At 38.5% G+C, this 21,263-nt stretch overlaps 2 protein-coding genes across 8 annotated transcripts; one reads left to right on the forward strand and one right to left on the reverse strand.

Moving 5' to 3' along the window:
• The first annotated feature begins 11,551 nt into the window (after positions 1-11,551).
• Positions 11,552-16,958, forward strand: LOC110890496. Of its 4 annotated transcripts, none has more exons than XM_022138109.2 (11): positions 11,552-11,723; positions 11,789-11,884; positions 12,473-12,544; positions 12,620-12,700; positions 12,815-13,590; positions 13,671-13,905; positions 14,612-14,673; positions 14,748-15,505; positions 15,590-15,770; positions 16,063-16,317; positions 16,402-16,958. In XM_022138109.2, exons 1-11 carry the CDS (start codon positions 11,642-11,644, stop codon positions 16,795-16,797), a joined length of 2,994 nt encoding a protein of 997 aa, XP_021993801.1. In that variant the 5' UTR covers positions 11,552-11,641; the 3' UTR covers positions 16,798-16,958. The 4 variants fall into 4 exon arrangements, with proteins under 4 accessions (XP_021993801.1, XP_021993802.1, XP_021993800.1 ...); XM_022138110.2 differs by having other exon boundaries at positions 12,620-12,691; positions 12,809-13,590; XM_022138108.2 differs by having other exon boundaries at positions 11,553-11,723; positions 12,809-13,590.
• A 555-nt stretch (positions 16,959-17,513) lies between these two features.
• LOC110890497 (protein FAR1-RELATED SEQUENCE 5) lies at positions 17,514-21,114 on the reverse strand. 4 transcript variants are annotated; one of them, XM_022138112.2, is made up of 6 exons: positions 20,959-21,114; positions 20,662-20,765; positions 19,741-20,575; positions 19,259-19,517; positions 18,581-19,144; positions 17,514-18,298 (listed from the first exon to the last, which is right to left on the reverse strand). In XM_022138112.2, the coding sequence occupies exons 2-6, from the start codon at positions 20,747-20,749 to the stop codon at positions 17,693-17,695; spliced, it is 2,352 nt and encodes a 783-aa protein (XP_021993804.1). In that variant the 5' UTR covers positions 20,750-20,765; positions 20,959-21,114; the 3' UTR covers positions 17,514-17,692. The 4 variants fall into 4 exon arrangements, with proteins under 4 accessions (XP_021993804.1, XP_021993806.1, XP_035835304.1 ...); XM_022138114.2 differs by having other exon boundaries at positions 17,529-18,298; positions 20,671-20,765; XM_035979411.1 differs by having other exon boundaries at positions 17,529-18,298; positions 20,671-20,765; positions 20,969-21,063.
• Between the last annotated feature and the right edge of the window lie 149 nt (positions 21,115-21,263).

A 21,263-nucleotide genomic window follows, 5' to 3' on the forward strand; every position in this document is an offset into this window, starting at 1 on the left:
GATTCTGCTGTGCTTGCTGTTGCTACTGATTCTGAGTTACAGGTCGTGGGCTCCTACAATCCTTGGCCTCATGGCCCATCTTGAGACACCTCTGACAACGACCCTTGTTGCACTGGCCACTGTGGTGTCTGTTACAGTTGTTGCACTTGGGGTGATTTCCGCGATTAACTCTCTGCCCGCGACTACCAGAAGACTGTTGACTGGGACTCTGGTAGTGGTCAGTCTTTTGCTGTTGAACCTGAGACTGAACTGTAGCTGATCCCTTGCTGGAATCCCCCTCTCATTTTCTCTTGTTGTCATCGGGAGTAGCAGGAGTAGCTGAAGTGGTAGCGGTAGTAGTAACACTGATGCGCTTAGGCAGCCTGTTCTGATCTACTGCCTGATCCGTGAGGCGATGAGCAAGGCGTTGAATGTCTTGGATATTATCAAGTTTGGCCGATGTCACGTGGCTCTGGATTTCTGGCACGAGCCCCTTGAGGTACAACTCAATGCGTTTGATTGGGAGGTCCACCATAGTTGGACACAAGATGGCCAGCTCGTTTGACCGTTTAGTATAAGCTTCAATTTCCGATCCAGTCATTTTCAAATGGTAGAGCTCCACTTCTAACTTGTGGATGTCATCACGTGTGCAGTATTCTCGTTTGATGAGTTCTTTGAAATCATTCCAAGGGGTGGCGTTAGCAGCTGCCAGCCCTAAAATCTGAACTTGCACGTTCCACTAAGTCAGCGCAATTCCTTCTAAAGTACCAGTGGCGTATTTCACCCTGCGAGCCTCAGGGCATTCACACATCTCAAATACCGACTCGAGCTTTTCAAACCAATGGAGGAGTCCAACCGCTCCTTCAGTGCCACTAAACGTGCTAGGACGACAGTCCATGAAGTTCTTGAAAGTGCAAACAGGTTGCTGAGCGTGTTGACCTCCTGCGTGTGCAGCTGCAAGTGCCGCAGCAACTTGTTCGTTGATAAGAGCCGTCAACTGGGCTTGAGTCAAGTTAATACGTCCGGCCATGATCTTCATAGCAAATGTAACATAAGTGAGAGAGGTTCGCGAATAGTGCGATGACAGAAGAGAATAAGCACACAAGTGTTCTCAAGCAATAACGAATAGTAAGCAATGTAATCTAAGCATACCACAAGCAAAGTTCTATGCAATTCTAGCATGTAGGCAATAAACATAAACCATATTACCTAGGATGTTGAGTCTTGCACGTGGAGCGAGGCGTCGTTGTGGATCGTTGAGCATTGTACTGGTTATAGTCTGGTTTTAATAAAAACGTTTTCCCCATATTAAAACCAAGTTCTCTATAACCAATGGCTCTAATACCAATCTGTCACACCCCCAAAATCCACCCGCGGAGTATCACCGCTTGGAAGCGTGACTGACCAGGATCAAGCCACCAATCATATTGAACATGTAATAATAAGTAAGTGTAAATGTAATTTATCACAATACATTTGGTGTTCATTTCAAAACATAGTATAAGTAGCGGTAGCATAGTATGAAAAATCCAACACAAGTGTTTAGTTTAAAGAGTCATAATTTTTCATCGAAACACCCACAATCCATGTCCACAACGACCGCGCCTCCCGTGCAAGCTCCATGAGTACCTATGGTCCTACAAGGCATGTAACAGAAGGTCAACAACTAGTTGAGCGAGTTCACAGTAAGTAAGTTCGTAATAGTAAGTCTGTTGCATCACCATGCGTTAGTAACTAAGTCAATTGTATGTTCGTATAGTGGGGGCTTCCCATGTGTGCATGTACTAGACTAGAGGTAACCATAAGTGTTCTTCTTAACCCGAGAACAGTAGTACGTACGAGGTTTACGTAGGTTTTACGTAAGTGTCCTTCTTATCCCGAGGACAGTGGTACGCAGGGGTTTACGTAGGTTTTACGTAAGTGTCCTTCATAACCCTAGGACAGTAGTATGTATGAGTTTACGTAGGTTTTACGTAAGTGTCCCTCGAACCCTGAGGACAGTAGTAAGCACAAGTATTACGTAGGTTTTACGTAAGGGTCCTTCGCAACCGAGGACGATGGTAGATGGTCTAGTAACAGTGTAAATCCAAGTAATTCATCAATCCTTTTCCTTCAATCCCATTCCCTACCCACCGGGAATCCCATGCCTTGGTAAGAGTGTGAACTCACCTTGGTTTGCTCGGTATGCTAGGTATATGCTCACAAATAATCAGTCGAGTCCTAAGGTTAGGCACGTATTCGCAATTAGTTTACATTCACAAGGTTCGACTAACAGTCAAGATCATCACGTACATGCAAGTAACAACCAACACATTGCATTTATCGGCTATACATGTTCAAATTAATCCAATGAATACGCTATACAACTGATAACATGCTCTGTTTAACATTTAACATTCACAATCCGAGAAATCAGATTAAATCAACTATATCAGGCTTTACCATATCATCGGGTCTTATCAGTCATGCAACAATTCTAGTTCATAAGTATTACGTTTAACATTACAGGCATCAACAAACTCGGATCTTTCAAGCATTAACAAAAACTCGGACTATATATCACCAACAATATTCGGACTACTCATCATCATAAAATTCGGACTACACAACATCACCCAAAAAGTCGAACCATACATTTTATCACAAAGTCGGACCATACCTTCTTAACAAAAGTCGGACCTTTTATCCCTTATACAAAAGTCAGACCTTTATAGCATTAACAACAAACTCGGACCAACAACCCTCTAGGTGAAACTCGGACCACGCATCCCCTTGTAAAAATTCGGACCAAGCATTCCTTATACAAATTCGGACCATAACTCAAGCATGAATTCGGACTATATATCCTCAAGCATAAATTCGGACCTCCTATCATACTACAAAACTCGGACCTTGTGTGTGGGCATTACAAAGTTCGGACCACATGTACATCATAAAAGTCGGACCACATGTCTTGTAAAATTCGGATCATACAATCAATCATGCGAATATTCAAATTCAATGGAACAGTTACGTTTTACGATCAAGAACCCTAGTTTTCATACATTCACAATGCAGTAATCTAATCAACAATCAAACATCTCTATCATATCAAGAATCTTAGTGTTAGGCAAGTGATTACACAACTAATCATAAACCATTTCACAATAATCTGAATTGATCAATAAACACAGAACCATTATTTGGAGAACTAGGGTTTGCAAGAATCAAATAACCAATGATTAACAACAAATAATCATTAAACATTTACCTTAGATTGATTCTAGATGAAGAGAGGGATCAAAAGTGATGATTGAGAGCTTGTGCCACCAAGAATGATGAAGAAGATGATTGTAGGAGAGGATTGTAGAGGAAGATGTGAAAGTACGTATGATGATTTGTGAAAGAGATTAGGGTTAAGAGTTATTAAGATTTCACTAACTACTCTACTCACCCCTAAGTATCATCTTTTACATAAAACACACACATCACAATATAATTTACAATCAAGGCACAAAGTTCTCATGTAAGTCAAATAATGCATAAAGTAATGTATAGTTCCATGTAATGCTAAAGATTGTGAGACTAACTTAATTGTGTTAAGTTAAAACATTAACCTGAAGTTACGAGTTGTCACAGTCTTACAAAATCCACTCACTTCATTCCGATACGAGAAGACTTTAAGGTCGAACGATTAGCATGAATCTATACCGATGAAGTCATTTGTCGACAAGGGACGCCTCGTGACATCATCTCTAACCGCGATGGTCGTTTTACTTCGTGCCTCTAGGAGACTTTCCAATCTGCTCTCAGTACGACTCTTAATCTCAGTACCGCATTCCATCCCCAAACCGACGGTCAGACTGAGCGCACGATTCGCACTCTTGAAGACATGCTTCGTTCGTGTGTTATAAATTTTGGTGGTAATTGGGATTCGCATTTACCTTTAGTCGAATTCTCGTGCAATAACAGTTATCACGCTAGTATTCAAATGGCACCCTTTGAGGCATTATATGGGTGTACGTTGTTGAGTTCAACCGATAATTCGAGTCTGTAGGCCACCTTACCAATTCTTTCCAGAATCTTAAAGGGACCCACGTATAATGGCGCGAGTTTCCCTTTCTTGCCGAATCGGATCACCCCCTTCCAAGGTGAGACCTTTAAGAGTACGTGATCACCAACTTCGAACTCTAGAGGCTTGCGGCGTTTATCGGCATAGCTCTTTTGAAGTACTCCGAGCCTTCAGGAGATTGTCTCTTATCTAGAGGATCTTGTCTGTCATTTCTTGTATTAACTCAGGACCGGTGATTTGTGCGTCTCCGATCTTGTTTGACACGAGATCGGAGACGCACAAATCACCGGTCCTGAGTTAATACAAGAAATGACAGACAAGATCCTCTAGATAAGAGACAATCTCCTGAAGGCTCGGAGTACTTCAAAAGAGCTATGCCGATAAACGCCGCAAGCCTCTAGAGTTCGAAGTTGGTGATCACGTACTCTTAAAGGTCTCACCTTGGAAGGGGGTGATCCAATTCGGCAAGAAAGGGAAACTCGCGCCATGATACGTGGGTCCCTTTAAGATTCTGGAAAGAATTGGTAAGGTGGCCTACAGACTCGAATTATCGGTTGAACTCAACAACGTACACCCGACTTTCCACGTCTCAAACCTCAAGAAGTGTCAAGCTGAAGAAAATCTTCATGTACCTCTCGAAGATTTGCAAATAAACGAGACTCTACACTTTATGGAAAAGCCAGTAGAAATCATGGATCGAGAGATCAAGAAACTTCAACGCTCTCGCATTCCCATAGTCAAGGTTAGATGGGAAGGCAAACGTGGCGCCGAGTTCACGTGGGAACTCGAAAGTGATATGAAAGCTAAATATTCGCAACTCTCTGTTACGTCTACTACTTAATTTTGGGACGAAATTCCCTAAAGTAGGGGTGACTGTAACAACCCGACTTTTCGGATTGTTATCCGTTTTCTACTTACTTCGATTTGTAATCGTCTTGTACTCTGAGATTCGATATAAACAAAGGGTTATGCTATACTAAATACATTTTCATCACATAGCACCATTGCACGCTTTAAATGCTTTATATTCGCAAACGCTTAACGCTAACGCAACACGAATTATAGAGAATTATGCTACTTTATTTACCGAGTGTGTTTGTTCGTTCAGTAACAACTCTCGCCTTCGCACTCGACTATCACAACGCAAACTTGAAACGCGGATTTATTTATGATTATGGTGTTATTTGTGTGCTTACTTGTTTAATTATATTAGGTTTTATTATTTAAACGCTTAAACGCTCACTCGAAAGACTCGATTTATCGCACCGAAACGCAACACAACGCTATACTTAACCTCTCGCTAAAATACTTAAAGTACTAGCACTAAATAACGCAACAAAACGCGTTGAATGAGCATCCTACACGCGAAACGAGGTTTTCCCACTCAAAACAGCACCTTTGAACAAAGCCAGCTGGCCTCGTACGAAGGCACTGCCTTGGTACGAAGGCAGCTGCTTCGAACGAATGTTTCTTGTTCGAACCCAGCTCCTCACTTGCTGATTTTCATACCAAAACGCTGCCGAATTGATGTCCGATTGTTTTCAAGTAAAATTTATCAGTTTTATATGATTACACAACGTTTCCACTTCGATTTTCCACGAGATTCACTTGATTTTATCAAAACTCTTCTATTTCTCACCTAAACTTCAACTTTTTCAACTAAACTTCTATTTCTACAAGAATCTTCATCTTTTTCATAAAAACCTTCATTATTTTCATCAAATCTTCTTCATTCACCACTGATCTACACTTGAACGAGTGATTTGGGTTTAGCTTTGGCTTCACAAGTTGCAGATCTGAAGATCTCATACTCACCAAGTGTTGGATCTAAGTGAAAACTCTTTTTAAGCTTGATTTTACACCAAAACGAACCTAAAATGACATGTATTTCGTTCACTGGATAGTAGAACGAGGTAGTGTCAAAACCGTCTTGAATTGGACTCGAAAATACATCCGGTTCAGGCGAAAACACAGCTCCGAACGTCAAGTACACCCACGTTTATGAACTGGACTGTTCTGTGCGAAGCCAAGCTTTGTACGAAGGTACACATAGCTTCGTACGAAGGCACTGGTTTTACACATCACAGCCCGATTCTCACCCGTGACTCAGACAAAGACCTTTCCGAATCTAAGTTTGATCAGTAGCTTAAGGTTGGAGGGATGAACACTCGATTTTCCGAAGACAGACGTGAAGACACTCGATTTTGGACAACGGAAGCCACCACTTGTGCGAAGACCCACCTTCGTACGAAGGCACAGCTTCATACGAAGCTTCTATTTCCCACTGATACTCCGATTTTCGACCATTTCAGCACTTTGGAGGACTTACGCTTATGTTCCCGTACGCAGGCTGATCGGGCGCTCCCTTCAATCCATTTTCTGCTTATGTTTACTTGTTAGACACATACTATGAGTATACTCGAACCCTTTTACGCTTAACGCACTTTTGGGTGTTACATATGTTCTCTATAAAAACACAACACTTAAACGCTTTATAACACTAACCGCCCCCGCATGCTATATGTGCTTAGTTGAATGCTTGTTGTTACGCTTATACAGTGATTACTTGCCCGGCCGCCTTTAGCAACGATAGTACTATAGTTTGGACTCAGCACCTGTTTGTTCAGAGGTTGCTAGGGATCACATACTTTACTTTGCGTGTTCTCTTCGGTGAACATGTGTCGCACATACTCCACTCGCAGTCACGTGGTTAAGATGTATCATTGTTGGTAGTTTACATGCTTCGCCCGTTACGTGTTACATGCTGGTTACGCGTAAACGCTTTTTTATACTATATTTATGCAAAACTTGTGTGCTCACCTTTACATTATTGTATTGACTTTTATTTTAACGTATGTGACAGGTTGATGGATTGTTATGCTGCAAACAAGATAGGAAGTCTAGAAACTCATCTAATAAAAACCTAGGTTGTCGAATCATGATTTGTTTATGAGAACTCGATATGTGTAATCACTGTTTGTTGAATATTTGTTCGTTAGTATTGGATGATGAACCTTTAAAATATTGGTAACGAATAGTTGTTATGGATTCTCTTGAGCAATCTGATTCGCCTAGTGTCGCGCCCCGATGATTCCGCCATCGGTTGGGGTGTGACAGGCATTACCATAAAATTCACTAGAACGGTGCGCGTGTGCCTACCATCCGAGAGCGTAAAAGGGAAAGAAATCTGACCCAGCGGAAAGAAGGTTTCATTGCAGAAACCAGTTAACGGGAAATCAACTGGCTCTAAGCGCGCCATGTCCTCTGGATCTAACTGCTTGAAGTATTGCTCATAAATGATATCTATAGAACTTCCTGGGTCAATAAACATATAATATGTGTGGTAATGACCAAAAATAAAAGTTATCACGACTGGTTACTCTTCATGTGGTCCTCCAGGTATAACAGGAAAAATCACTTGCTACTCACGCCAGTGCTCGTTGTGAGTTCGTGTTTGGTTGCACCTGCGCGACGGGCCACCTTGAATCATACCGACTTGTTTTGCTTTCTTATTGCTTGGACCCTCATAACCACGGGTGATTTGGCAAACTTCCTTTCGCACATTTTTGTATTAAGTGAGTGAGCTTTCCGCTTTTAAGTGCCTTCTCAATCTCGGTGCGCAAACTGATACAGCTATCAGTTGTATGACTAAGTCTGTAAACGAACCGAACGAACACGAACACTGGCATGTTCGTGTTTGTTTATTTAACTTTAACCGAACACGAACATGAACACGAACATATAATCGAACACATCTTTTTGTTCGTGTTCGTTCATTAAGAAATCAGGCATGTTCGTGTTCATTTATGTTCGTTCGTTTAAAGCCTAAATGAACAGTTCATGAACACAAATGAACATAAACAAAAAAAATTAACTGACCATATTTGAATAAACATAAACAAACATAAATTAACATTTATTAAACAAACATAAACGAACACAAATGAACGTAATTGTACATATATAAGCAAACACAATTTAACATTAGTGAACACAAACAAACAAGTCTAATATATTATAGTTCATCCGAAAACACATCTAAATTAGAGCTCATAGATATTAAAATTTAGTAGTTTTTTTATATAAATATTAAGTAAGTAATCAATTACGATCTAAGAAAAATTTTAAAATTTCATTTCTATTACTAGAAAACTCAATTACTAACTAGTTATGTTTATATAAGTAGTTAGAAAACCTAATATTTATATAAATATAACTATTTATGTATTTAAGTTTATATAAGTAGTTAGAAAACCTAATATTTATATAAATATAACTATTTATATATTTAATATTATTTAAACGAATATAAACCAAAGTTCACAAACATAAATGAACGAACACAAGGTGCGTTCATGTTTGTTCATTTAGTTAAACGAACTAATTTTTTTGTTCGTGTTCGTTTGTTTATTAAATAAACGAACATAAACGAACTTCCCGCCGAACAAGTTCATGAACAGTTCATGAACGTTTGGTCCGTTTACAGTCCTATGTATGACCCATATCTTTGTGATAAGCACAATAGAGATTTGGATCTTGACCCTTCTTATTCTTCATTTGTTGAGGCTGTTTAAACTGATGATCTTCCGTACTAAGAACCTCCGCGGGAGTTTTTGTTAGAGGCGTCCACTGCCTCTCACGATTTTCCTGCTTGATTGCTTTTTGAGAAGCGATCTTGTTAATCGTTGCGCGAGCGTCTACTGGGGAGTACGTGTTCTGACTTGAGTCCTTCCAATTCTTTTTGAATTTTCGACCATTGTTTTTGCTCATATCCTGCAGGACGGTTCTGGGGCAAAGGATGTCGGTTAGAACTTAAGTTGCGCTCAGTTTGAGCGTAAACCTTGGTTGCCGCCATAAGTTTTTCCCAACTTTTTGGTAACCCTACACTTCCTTATAAGACTTTGATCATCTCATCACAGCGTACATCATACTTGAACTGTGCGCTACCAATCTCAAGGACCTCTTTGTTATATCGCGTAATAAAATCTTCCAGACTTTCGTCATCTCTCCGCTAGATGTTCACGACATCTGCGGAGTCTCTGATAGATCGCCGTTGCTGACTAAAATGAACTAAAAATTTATCCTTGAGATCATTCCAGGAAGTTAGTTTACCTGTTGGGAAGTTATCAAATCAGAGGCGCGCAACACCTGTGAGGGTTTAAACAAACAGGTGACACCACATAGGTAACGTCCATCCACCAATAAGCCCTGCGCTGGTGAACAAGCACAAATGATCGTCTGGATCAGTCATGACGTTAAACTTCCCCACGTTGGATGGTAATTTTACGCGTTCGAGGGGAGCCAACGCGATTTCCTTGACAAACATAGAATTCTCTGCTGCTTCAGCCGGTCGATAGATCAAATTATAATTATGCTCAGCCTCTGGATTGTACACCGCGCGTATCTTTGGCTTATAATCAGCATGATCCTTCTACAATCGGTTAAAAACACTCGTGCTATCGCCTTCATCATATGTTTTATCATATTCATTGGTCTGGGCGTCCCGCTTTTGCGACATGCGCGGGCCCAACCGTGAATGCACAGATGCACGTTTCTGAGAATGTTGCTCCTCCCAATAATCTCGATGCCTAGTACCGGAATGCGTAGACTCGTATTTGGTTCGTGACTGAGAATAAATCTCCGTGTCTCCTGCTGAAGTGTATGATTGTAAATCATAACTCAATACTCGAGGTGTAGGCGAAATTCGCACCTGAGCTGCAGGTATTTGCACCTGTGGTGTTGCTCTACCAGTTTGTGCACAAAGTTGTGCATAAACGAAATTTAAAGCACCTTGAGATTTGACATACCACGAGATTGGAGTTTCACCGGGAGGTAGTATTGAAACAATCGGAACTTCTTGTTGAACTCCTGGAGTGACAAGATCATTTACGTGATCATGATGAACAACATTATCACCGGAAAATCCTTCTTCCACGTGTCTGTCGGTACGAGAAACATAAGCATAATTGCCTCTGATCACAGACCGAGGACCTTGTGGTTGATTTGACGGACCTTCTGCCATGAAAACAGAAGAGGAAGAAATCAAACGAGAAGATGAAATCAGAAAAGAAGTAATCGGTGGGCGCCAATGAAGAAACACCAGATCTAAATGACCGGAATCAATCTAGATCTGAGGACATGGTTTCTGCATAAAAAGGTTAATCTCCTCGTTGATAACTCGTCAGGAACTCTTCACCTAAATCACTGCAAAACAAACAACGCTGTTAGCCTAGCTACGGGGAGAATGGGGGTTCTCTCCGTGACCACCCTCCAGCGTGAGAATAAGTACAGTGATCTGAAGAAGATGAAGTAGTAGTAAAGAGTGAAGTAAGTGAAAGTGAATGCATAACTTGTACCTAAAGTCTCTTATTTATAGCAAAAGGTTTTAGCGTTTAAAATGTAACGGAGAATTAACGAAATCTCCTTTTCCGTAAGCGGTTATTTCCCCATCCATGCACACGGATCGTGGGTTGATCGATGGCTGGGGAGATGCCACGTGGGAAGTGATTTAATCTAGATTGCATGCCATCATCGTGCCATTAGACGAGTGCTCAGGATGCTGCCATGTCATATTCGGTTGCAACCGAATGAGGCCTTGCATGATGGGCATATACTACTTCTAGAAGATCTATAGAAGTGCACCTTTGATCATTTGCCACGTGTCTAGTTGGTTACAACAGAAAAGATTCCTTTTGCTCAAGTCCTTATTTCTTTATGCGCGCGGATATGTTTGAGACTTGTCTGTAGTCGTTAAACCTTCACTATCCTTGCGTGGGCCCGCGCAAGGGTGTTAATTGAATATTTACCTTCTCTTATCTCCGGCACATGGTCATTAAGGATTGATCTTCCCAGATCTGCTTAAATCGATCGCGCGGGGCACGCAAGACCTGCTTAAGATGATCTTGGAGTATAATGATGGTATGGTCCTCTGCGTTGGCGCAAGGTTTTTGGGACCATACCCCTTCACACACCTTGCACTTCTGCCTATGAGCGGGTGTGACATGGGTGGTGGACGTGGACGGTGGGTGATGGTGGTGGACGATGGTGGTGGGTGATGGAGGTGGACAATGGTGGTGGTGGTGGACGGTGGTGGTGATGGACGGTGGTGGTGTATAACCTTCTGCAGACCTTAGAAGATTTTAGAAGTGGCTGGGCTAAGTCTGCACAAAAAAGAGCTCACGCAGACGTTTTTAATGAAACGTCTTTAGAAAAACAAACAGTCAACGTCTTTAGAAAAACAAACAGTTTGCAAATGACAATGTTTACGTGTGGTCTGCGCAACACAGACATAATAACCTGTACAGATTTTTTTTAGAAAAACAAACACCACCTGAGTAAAAACACTTGACCAACCGGGCTATAGCATATTGGGGATGGTTCCGGTACAAAATACTCTTAACCTACAAATGGTGAGAAACGATCTAAGCCCTCCATCCTCGCAATCAACGGCTGTAATGAAATTTACTACTAATTTGCGTCTCCCTTTTCCTATTTCTTAATGAAAAGGGTAGAATGGGAATTGTATAAATAAAACAACCCCTTCAAACTCCAACGGTCTCCCATCAAATTCCCATTCTGTTAACACCGCAGTGTAACTGAAATCAAAGTGAAATGAGCGATTCAATCTTAGCATTCGAAGATGAGATTCAAAAATTGGCGATGAAACCTTTCAGAAAATTACAAGATTCATGCAGTAAGTTGTGTTGATTGATTAGATTCAACTATTTTTAGTGTTAGGGCTTTGACATTCTCATGTAGTTGAGTTTTCAGGGAGAAAGTTTCTTATCAACCTTAAGAAGAAGAAGAAGCGTGAGAAACAAATCGAAATGTTGAAAGATAACACTGTGCAATGTGGTACTAGTTACTGATTCTACTCAATTTTTTGTTATACTAGCTTAGGGTTTTATTATATGGATTGATTTAGGTTTTTCCGTTAGGGTTTTACTATATGGATTGATTTAGGCTTTTTGTTGTGTTGATTAATATGGTGTTGTTAAGGTGGTGTATTATGTGGTGTTGATTATATGATGAAATTCATAAATGTGTTGTTGGTACTGTTACCTGATAGACTGATAATTGTTGTTTATGATGTTAATAAATAGGATTTGATGTTCTGTGATGGTGTTATATCACTAGCTTAGATCTCTGGTTAGTGCTTTTAGTTGTTTAAAACCTTTGTTACTATCACCACTTTATTGATGCTATGTAAGCGAATAATTTGTCGTTAAAAGTTGAATTTATTGTGTGGGTTATGGTGTTATAAGTCATCGGATGTACAAAGAGTATGTGTTATTGTTATGTTGTGTTGATAAATGGAGCAAGAGGTGTTGTTATATGACTAGGTTGTGTTGTTATATTGAAAACCGATGTTTGATAATACTAAATGTTTAGGATGATATGAACTTGATTTAAATTTTGAATGATTGTGTTAATTATCATCAGATTCAAAAAGAGCGAAGCGACAATGTGAACAACATGATTCAGATGATGATTTTGAAACTCCCATGCCAAAAGGTAAAAGAAGATGTGATTATATATCAGGGTAATTTGTTTTTTTTTTACTAATGTTGTGCTGGTAACACTTTGCAGGAATTAGTGTTAACAAAAAAGAGGACCAGCCACATAAACAACTCTCTTCATCTTGTCAGATTGTAACAAAAAGTAAACAGTGTATGTTATTTTATGTTTATATGACTTTAATTTGATGATTGTAATAATTATTTCTTTATAAGGTTGGTATAATACACATGTAAGCCATTTCATTGTGTTGCTATGTAGCATCAGCCAAAACAAAGAAAAGGAAGGAGCCAGTGAATGACAATGGGTCAGATGATGATTTTGAATCACCTAAGAAAGATAATGATATCCAATCACCTAAGAAACGATGTAAAAACGGGAAAAGAAAGGTGAACAATGACAGACCACATGTTTACAAGGATATCACAACCACTAGAATTAGAACAAGGAGCTGCCCAGCAAACTTTTGTGAAATGGTTCAATCTTTAAATGTTGCACAATTGGCAGTTGTTGAAGAAATAGGGTTCTCAAGTGTTCTTCAATTAGACGTGCACATGGTTCCTACATGTTTGGGGTATTGGCTTGTAACTAACTATGATGTTGAAAGCAATAACTTAGATATAGGAACCCGCAAAATAGAAATAACACGTGAGTTAGTCCGAGATGTACTTGGCATACCTATGGGAGATAAACAAGTAGTTGAAATGGGTAAACCGAGTTATAGTGACCCTGTTATAGCCGAGTTTAGAAATCAATACGGGGCTAGATCAAAGCTAAAAAAGGTAAAAGAAGTCATTGAGACAATCAAAGCATCAGATGAGAGTGGAAGAATATTCAAGCTGAACTTCTTAGTAGTTTTTAACACAATAATGGGTGAAACTACAAAAGGGTCAACGGTGTTAATGAGGTTTCTACCCTCTGTAACAACAGATGTTGACATTAAAGATTTGGATTGGTGTAGCTACATTGTCACTTTATTGAAAAATACTAAGGCAGGATGGAGTGGTTTGGAACATTTTAATGGCCCATTGACATTCTTGGCGGTAATTATATTATTCTTATCAACTTAACGTATTTTATATTTTCTATTTCATGTTTTAACTCAAAAAATCATCTATTACAGTTAGTGTATGCTCATGAGAAAGGAAAATCCTTGATGACAACTATACCAGCGATACAACACTATGGGACGGTTTCACTTATGTACCTTGAAGATGACTTGTTCGCTAACACTTATACTTTCCTTAGTCACTTGGAAGAGGCTATTAGATTAAAAGATGAAGAAAATGTGATCGACAAAGAGGGCGTCAAGAACAATGAAAAAGAAGGTTGTGGCACTACTATTACAGAAAATGAAGGTGAGCATCCTTTTGATTATGAAAAAGTTATGTTATTTGATTAAATAATTTCGTTTTGTATTCACAACACTACCTTGTATGTTACATAACATCACCTAGTGGTTACATATCAACACCACCTTGTCATTTACATATAAACACCACTCTGTATGTTACATATCAGCACTATCATATAGGTTACATAGTTACATAATAGCACCGTGTGGTTACATGTCAACACCACCCTGTCAGTTTCATAATAGCACCTTGTGGTTACATATCAGCACTGCCATGTAGGTTACATATCAGCACTACCTTGTAGGTTACATATCAGCACTACCCTGTAGGTTACATATCAGTACCACCCTGTAGGTTACATAATAGCACCTTGTGGTTACATATAAGCACCGCCATGTAGGTTACATATCAGCACTACCCTGTAGGTTACATATCAGTACCACCCTGTAGGTTACATATCAGCACCATCTTGTCGGTTACACAATAGCACCATGTGGTTACATATCAACACCTTGTAGGTTACATATCAGCACCGCCTTTAGGTTACCGATCAACACCACCATGTAGGTTACGTATCAAGAACAATGAAAAACAGATCTTTTACTGCTTTTACAAAAAAATGAAGGTGAGGATCCCTTTGATTATTCACTACAACACATTTTGTTGTAAAATTATGTTATTTGATTGAATAATTATAATGTGTTCACAGGTAGTTCATCATATGAACCATATGATTTGGTATCATCACCTACGAACCCTACCAATGAGAATGTGAGTAATGTTAATCTGATGAAATTTTCATAAAAGTTATGTCTAAACATCAACTTTTTTTTTGCTTATTTAAGGAGTTAAGAATTTTAATTGAGAAGAAGGTAGGACAAATTGATAAACTGATGACAGAAGTTGAGGGTCTCATGACAGAAGTTGAGGGTCTGATAACGAGGGGGATAGATAAATATCCAAATGATGATGGGATAAAACAAGTAGCAGTCGAATGGGAGATAAACTTACAGAAATACAGAGACAAGAAAAGGGATGTTTCTGGCAACAAGGTTCAAAACGTTACAGAAATAAACAACCAGGCGGGAATGTCGTTGAGTGAATCAACAGAAGAGGAGATTGGTTTTTTAACAATGGAACAACTAGAAAAAGATGCCTTTATGAAGATCGCTATTTTAGAGAGAAAACAAACTAACCAAGCAAAACCATCTGACAAGCCGAGTTTTGACTTCATGTCACAACTTACCCCACTAGATGAAGCCGACTATACCAACACACCTACAAGAGATGGCACCGCAAAGCATAATGATGATGTGAATGTTGCAAGGCTATTGAAAAAAATGCCAATTTTGCGTACTGATGACGGTTTCGATGAACAAGAAGTGGTGATGGAAACACCACCAAATCAAATATTGGCACCATTACCTATAAGTGTTGTGAAACAAATATCAAAGATAAAAGAAACTCGTCCTACACGTAACAAAACTTTGCCTGCTATCTTGCGTTCACCATTTACTCGAAAGAAGGTCAGTTTGGCAACAAGATGGTCAAAGGCCGAAATTAACATATCAGAAACCATATTCGCTGCCAACAAAGATGTTTGGTATGAATAATATATATATATAAATATATTAGTGGTTTTCATTTAAATTTGTTTTTGTTTATAATAAGTTATGCTGATAAACAGGAATACTGTGTTTGAAACGAAACATGGGATAATTGTGCCAAGGGTATCGCTCGAGACAATGTATCCAGGGCTGATGGTTCACATAAGTGTGTTAGATTGTTGGTCTGCAGTGCTCAACAGTGAGGACAAATTCCGTAACAAAAAAGACCCAAAAAGGATGTTTTGTTACTGTAATATGCTGGTAAGTTTTAGGTTACATAACAACACTTGTGGTTGCATATCAGCACCGCCTTGTAGATTACATAACAACACTTGTGGTTGCATAACAATACCTTGTGGTTACATATCAGCACCTGGTAGGTTACATATCAATACCACTGCGTAGGTTACATATCAGCACCACTGTGTTGGTTACATATTAGCACCTAGTCAACACCTTGTAGACTACATATCATTAATAGTTATTGGAAACAAATCAATTTTGTGTTTATGTAAATATTTGAAAGTTGACGAAAGTAATACTAATTTTGCAGGGCGATAAAGATTTTGATATAACAGTCAATGAGGAAGAAAGAATCAAGACTTTCAATACTAACATGGATAGAATTTTGCGGGACACTGAGAAAAAAACCATTATTGGTTTTGACCTACTGTTTATCCCAATATTGTATTCCAAGCACTACTATGTCATTTGTTTCAATCTGACACAGCCACAAGTTCATGTCATTGACAATCTAGCTTCTAAAGCTGATTTTGATGCAAAGTATGGTCAACGACCACAAATCATGGTGAGATTATCCTTTTCTTTTCTTGGAGTTTTATTGTATTTAAAATTCATATGATTATAACAAATTCTTGTTATACAAATGCAGCAAAAAACATTGTGCAGCTACTTGGAAATAGTCGGCCATCCACTTGCATCAGAGTTGAAAATGTGTAAACCAGTACGTTTAGAAATGCCGTGGAGGACCCATTACAATTCTGTGGATTGTGGTATTTTTGTAATGCGTCATATGGAGACGTACAAATGCACCCCAATCAAGGTCTGGTTATGTGGACTATTAAAAGAAGTAGAAGGTCAAAGGGGCCAACTAAATGATCTTAGGGTGAAGTATCTTGTAAAAATACTCATGTCAGATATTAACATACAAAAGGATGCTATTGTGGCCGAGGTTCGTCAGTTTGCAAAGGTACGTGATGAGGAGAAGGAAGCACTGAAGAAAAGCCGATTTGAAAGGATAAAAGAAAGGGTAGAAAGTGCTATATAGTTTCGAACATGGTTGTTATTGTGCATGTTATTGTGTTGGTTCAAAACTTGATCACTATGACTTAACACACTCTAGAAGTTTGTGTTGTTGTTTACTTTCGATGCATTATATGGTGAATAAAATGAACATGCAAGCAATCCAATGGTTAAACAAATGCAGTATGATGTATGTATGTTTTGTTATTAGGGGTGTAAACGAGCCGGGCCGAGTCCGAGCTCGACCAGGCTCGAGCTCGGCTCGTTAGGTTTTTATGAAGCTCGAGCTCGAGCTCGGCTCGGTTCGAGCCTACTTCTTTGAGCTCGAGCTCGGCTCGTGAGTAAAACCCAAAGCTCGAGCTCGGCTCGACTCGACTCGGCTCGAACTATTTTGAGAATAACCTTAAACGAGCTAAAAGCTCGACTCGAGCTCACTTCAACATCGATTAAACGAGCCAAAGCTCGGCTCAATAATGTTATCATCATTATTAATATATTATATATAAAAAAAATTAAAATTTTGTATGGGCTCGTTTAGGCTCGCGAGCCTAAACAAGCTTTGTATTTCAAGCTTGAGCTCGGGCTCGATAACAAAACGAGCTCTATTTCAAGCTCGAGATTGGGCTCGGGCTCGGGCTCATTAAGGCTCGGCTCGTTCGAGCTTTTAAACGAGCTCTATAACAAAATAACGTGGTTTGTAAATAACACTCATAATAGATAACATATATAAAGAGATCCATATTTATGTTAGCAAGATAACCACTGAAATAATGAACATAAAATCCATAATATTTCTTTACCAGTACTAAACAAAATGTAAAAAAAAAAGACAAGAAAGTACATGAATATTAGCACCAAAACTGTCATACCAGCACCTTATTACATTACTTGAATCTAGAAACATATTAAAACATAACATCCTATTTTGGTTGGTTCTCACCATTTCCTCTGTTGCAAGTTCGCCTATCATGGTCATCCGAACCACAAATTTGACATCTTCTTTGCTTTCTTATTGATTTCTTTGACGCTTGTTCATGAAAGGATTTGAATCGTTTCTTAGAACCAGAACCCTTTGTCCTAATACCAACAGGAGCACGTATGGTATCTTCAGTAGGTTGATTAAATCCTAGCAAATTTGCAATCCTATCCTTTTTTGGTATGGGTTGTGGAACGCCAATACATTCATCAACTTTAATCATTTGTTGTTTCACTTGATCCCTGTATATTACCAACTGCTCCATGTTGTTTACCAAACGATTAACAATATAATCATTCCCAAACATAATCTCACGCACAACCCCTTGTACACCTTCAACGTTGTCATTAGAAGCTGGTTTGTTGCTAAAACCTTGATAACTATTGTTCGTAACAGCATCTCTTGTCCATCTCTTCATTATATAATTTTTTGGGAATACTGTTATTTCACAAAGCCTCAAGACACAAAATACATGCCTGCATAACAGTCCATATTGCTCATACCTATTGCAGCTACATTGAAGTACCATATCCTTCTCCCGAAACAATACCTAGACATAACAAAGATAAGGCTAATCAAATAACAACACCATGATGAACATTTAATATTTGTATTAAACCAAAGTCAGAACTAAACAACACAATTAATCATGTTGTGTTGCTACAAAAACAAATAACAGCACGATGTAAAAGTTTGTGCTAATAAATAAAAACATAGTAGCACTATAACAACACTCAACAGTTTTATAATTTGTTTTATCATGACAAAACAAATAATTCAGTTCTAAAAAAAACCTTTTATTCAGAATAAATTGAATAATTAATTTATATACCTCAAACAAACCTGAACCTTGAAACTGTAAGTCCTTTATGAAGAACTTTATAAAATCACCAGCTTCAGTATAACTCTTCGATGTACATTTGTGCACAGAAGCATATATCTCGTCTTGTACATCATTAAAAATGTTCCTAGTGTATATCTTGTCAGCCTCTCTCTCTATATCCTCCTCAGTAAGCCATTCAGGGACTGTATTCCTTGTATCATGGTCATTCTTACGATGTGCATACCTTTGTGCTTCCATGGCAGTCTCAAAATGGCTTAGAAACTCAACCAACGTGAGGCTACTGTTAGCAACTTGTCCAAAAAAGTGATTTTCGCTTTCAGAACGGGAAGTTGTTCGCATAAGACCCGACATGTGTTCATGACGGTAATAAGCTGGTATCCAATCAGCTTTCAAAGAATACATGTCACTCAACCATGTGTTGTTAGCCAGATTAAATTCACTAATCATCTCCATCCATTTGGTTTCAAACTCAACAGGCTCGATCAAATCAGTCCAGACAATGTTACATATGCGTTGCTTAAATGTCTTGTCTTTTTTTAAGGGTTTCCCAACCTAAAGTTGTGAAATAAACACACATACATGCACAATGCACATTTCAGTGATTACGTAATAAAAAAAACCAAAAACACACATGTATTAAATAAATAAAAAGAACACATTTTGAACCTTTCCTGCAACTTTCATCATGATGTGCCACATGCACAACCGGTGCCTAGTTGTCGTAAAAACCTCTGCTATAGCCTTCTTCATCGCAGCGTCCTGATCGGTGACAACAACACGAGGAGCACTACCAAAAACTTTCTTGAATACTTTTAACAACCACTTATACGTATCAGCTGTTTCATTTGCTAATAAAGCAGCAGCAAACGTTACATTATGATGATGATTGTCAATTCCCGTAAATGGTACAAAAACCATGTCATATCTGTTGACAGAACATAAGACAAATTGAATAACAGACAACAAACAACAACAGGTATAGATAGCATACAAGTTAATAAGCTGTGTTGATATTCATCATTAAAATAACACCAGATAATAAGTTCTATTGATAATATTCATAATAACAGCACAAGTTAATGAGTTGAGTTAATAATACAACGTCAAACAATATCATACTGCTTATAAAAAAATCAATGTAAACTTACTTGTTGGACCTAAATGTAGAATCAAACGATACAACGTCTCCAAACACAAGGTAATTGCGTTTCATATCTTGGTCAGCCCAGAATAACCCACCAAGAACACCTTCTTCAAGATTAAAATACTCACATGAAAAATCGGGTAAGAAATCCCTTTTTAGCTCTAAACGATTAATAACCATTTGAGCATCGTGCTTGCCAATGAAGAGATTAATATCTCTCTTGAAGTTCTTACAATCAACTTTTGTCGCGCCAACTTCTTCGAACCCACCAAAATGTGTTCTCATGATATTAAAAGCCTTGATAGGTCCGATATTTAACTTTGATAAATCAAAAATTAACTGCTCTTTGTTGTAGGACAAGTTCCTAGCAGCACTTAACAAATGATAATCATCAGCGTCAACTAACTCATGGTTATGCCTTTCAACAAAACTATACACCTTATACTTGTTTGTCTCGCATATTTGTAAACGTAAATGTGCTAGACATCCTGTACGGATTGAAGGGCGCCTTCTAATCTGTTTTTCTTTAGAACCACTTTCTTTGTCATCTTTCAAAGTGTTAATTCTCCTAAATATTTTATGTCCTTCTTTTGAGCAAACAAGATACTTCAAGCTAATAACACCACGATTGGTAGTTTGTGTGTTCTTACGTACAGTAAAACCTCCCAGTTTAGCATAATTCTCATAAAACTGGCAAGCTTGTTCCAGTGAAGAAAATATCATACCTATTACAGGTCTAGATGACAAAGGCACATCAGGTATGTAATAAGGTAACCCAGTTCTCGGGGAGATACGTTCAATACCAACACGACGTTTTTTGTGAACATTAACATCAACACCTGAACATAAACCAAAAACACTTAAATTCAACTAAAAATACTAAACTACATAAAAGTGATAATAATATAATGAAGAAGATAAGTACAGATCAAACCATCTACATTCTGAACTTCATCCGTATTATCCGTTCCTGAACCACTATCGTCATGAACACATGTATCCACAGTAGCCATTTGAAGTAATCAATCTCTATGAAGATGCATTCGTAACAGAAAGAATTAATCTCTAATGATAATGCAATTGTATTTGTAATTAAAATAATTGATCGATCTTTCAATTGCTTATTAATAATTAATCGATCAATAAGATCTCTTATTGAAGGATCAATTGAACTAATTGATCTAGTGATCGATCTACTATTAAGATGCAATTGAATTCATACCTGAACTAACCGATTGATCTCTCAGCAATACGCCATTGAAGAATTGAAGAACTGATTGACCTAATTGGACTATCTCTGGTATACACAACTGATCTAACGTGAATTATCCCCAAAACAGAAAAGGAGTAAAAGTACCGTTATACCCCTCCAAGAAAATTGCTTAAATGCCATGTGTCAATAGATTACTGGTTCCTACGTTTCTTAGGTTAAGGGTATTTTGTATTTGATCCTACCCCATAGCATATTGGCTACAAAGATAGATAGATGAGTTAAAAAATTTAAAACGATTAACATATAATTTAATT

Source organism: Helianthus annuus, chromosome 11 (genome assembly GCF_002127325.2).
Source record: "Helianthus annuus cultivar XRQ/B chromosome 11, HanXRQr2.0-SUNRISE, whole genome shotgun sequence".
Taxonomy (NCBI): domain Eukaryota; kingdom Viridiplantae; phylum Streptophyta; class Magnoliopsida; order Asterales; family Asteraceae; genus Helianthus; species Helianthus annuus.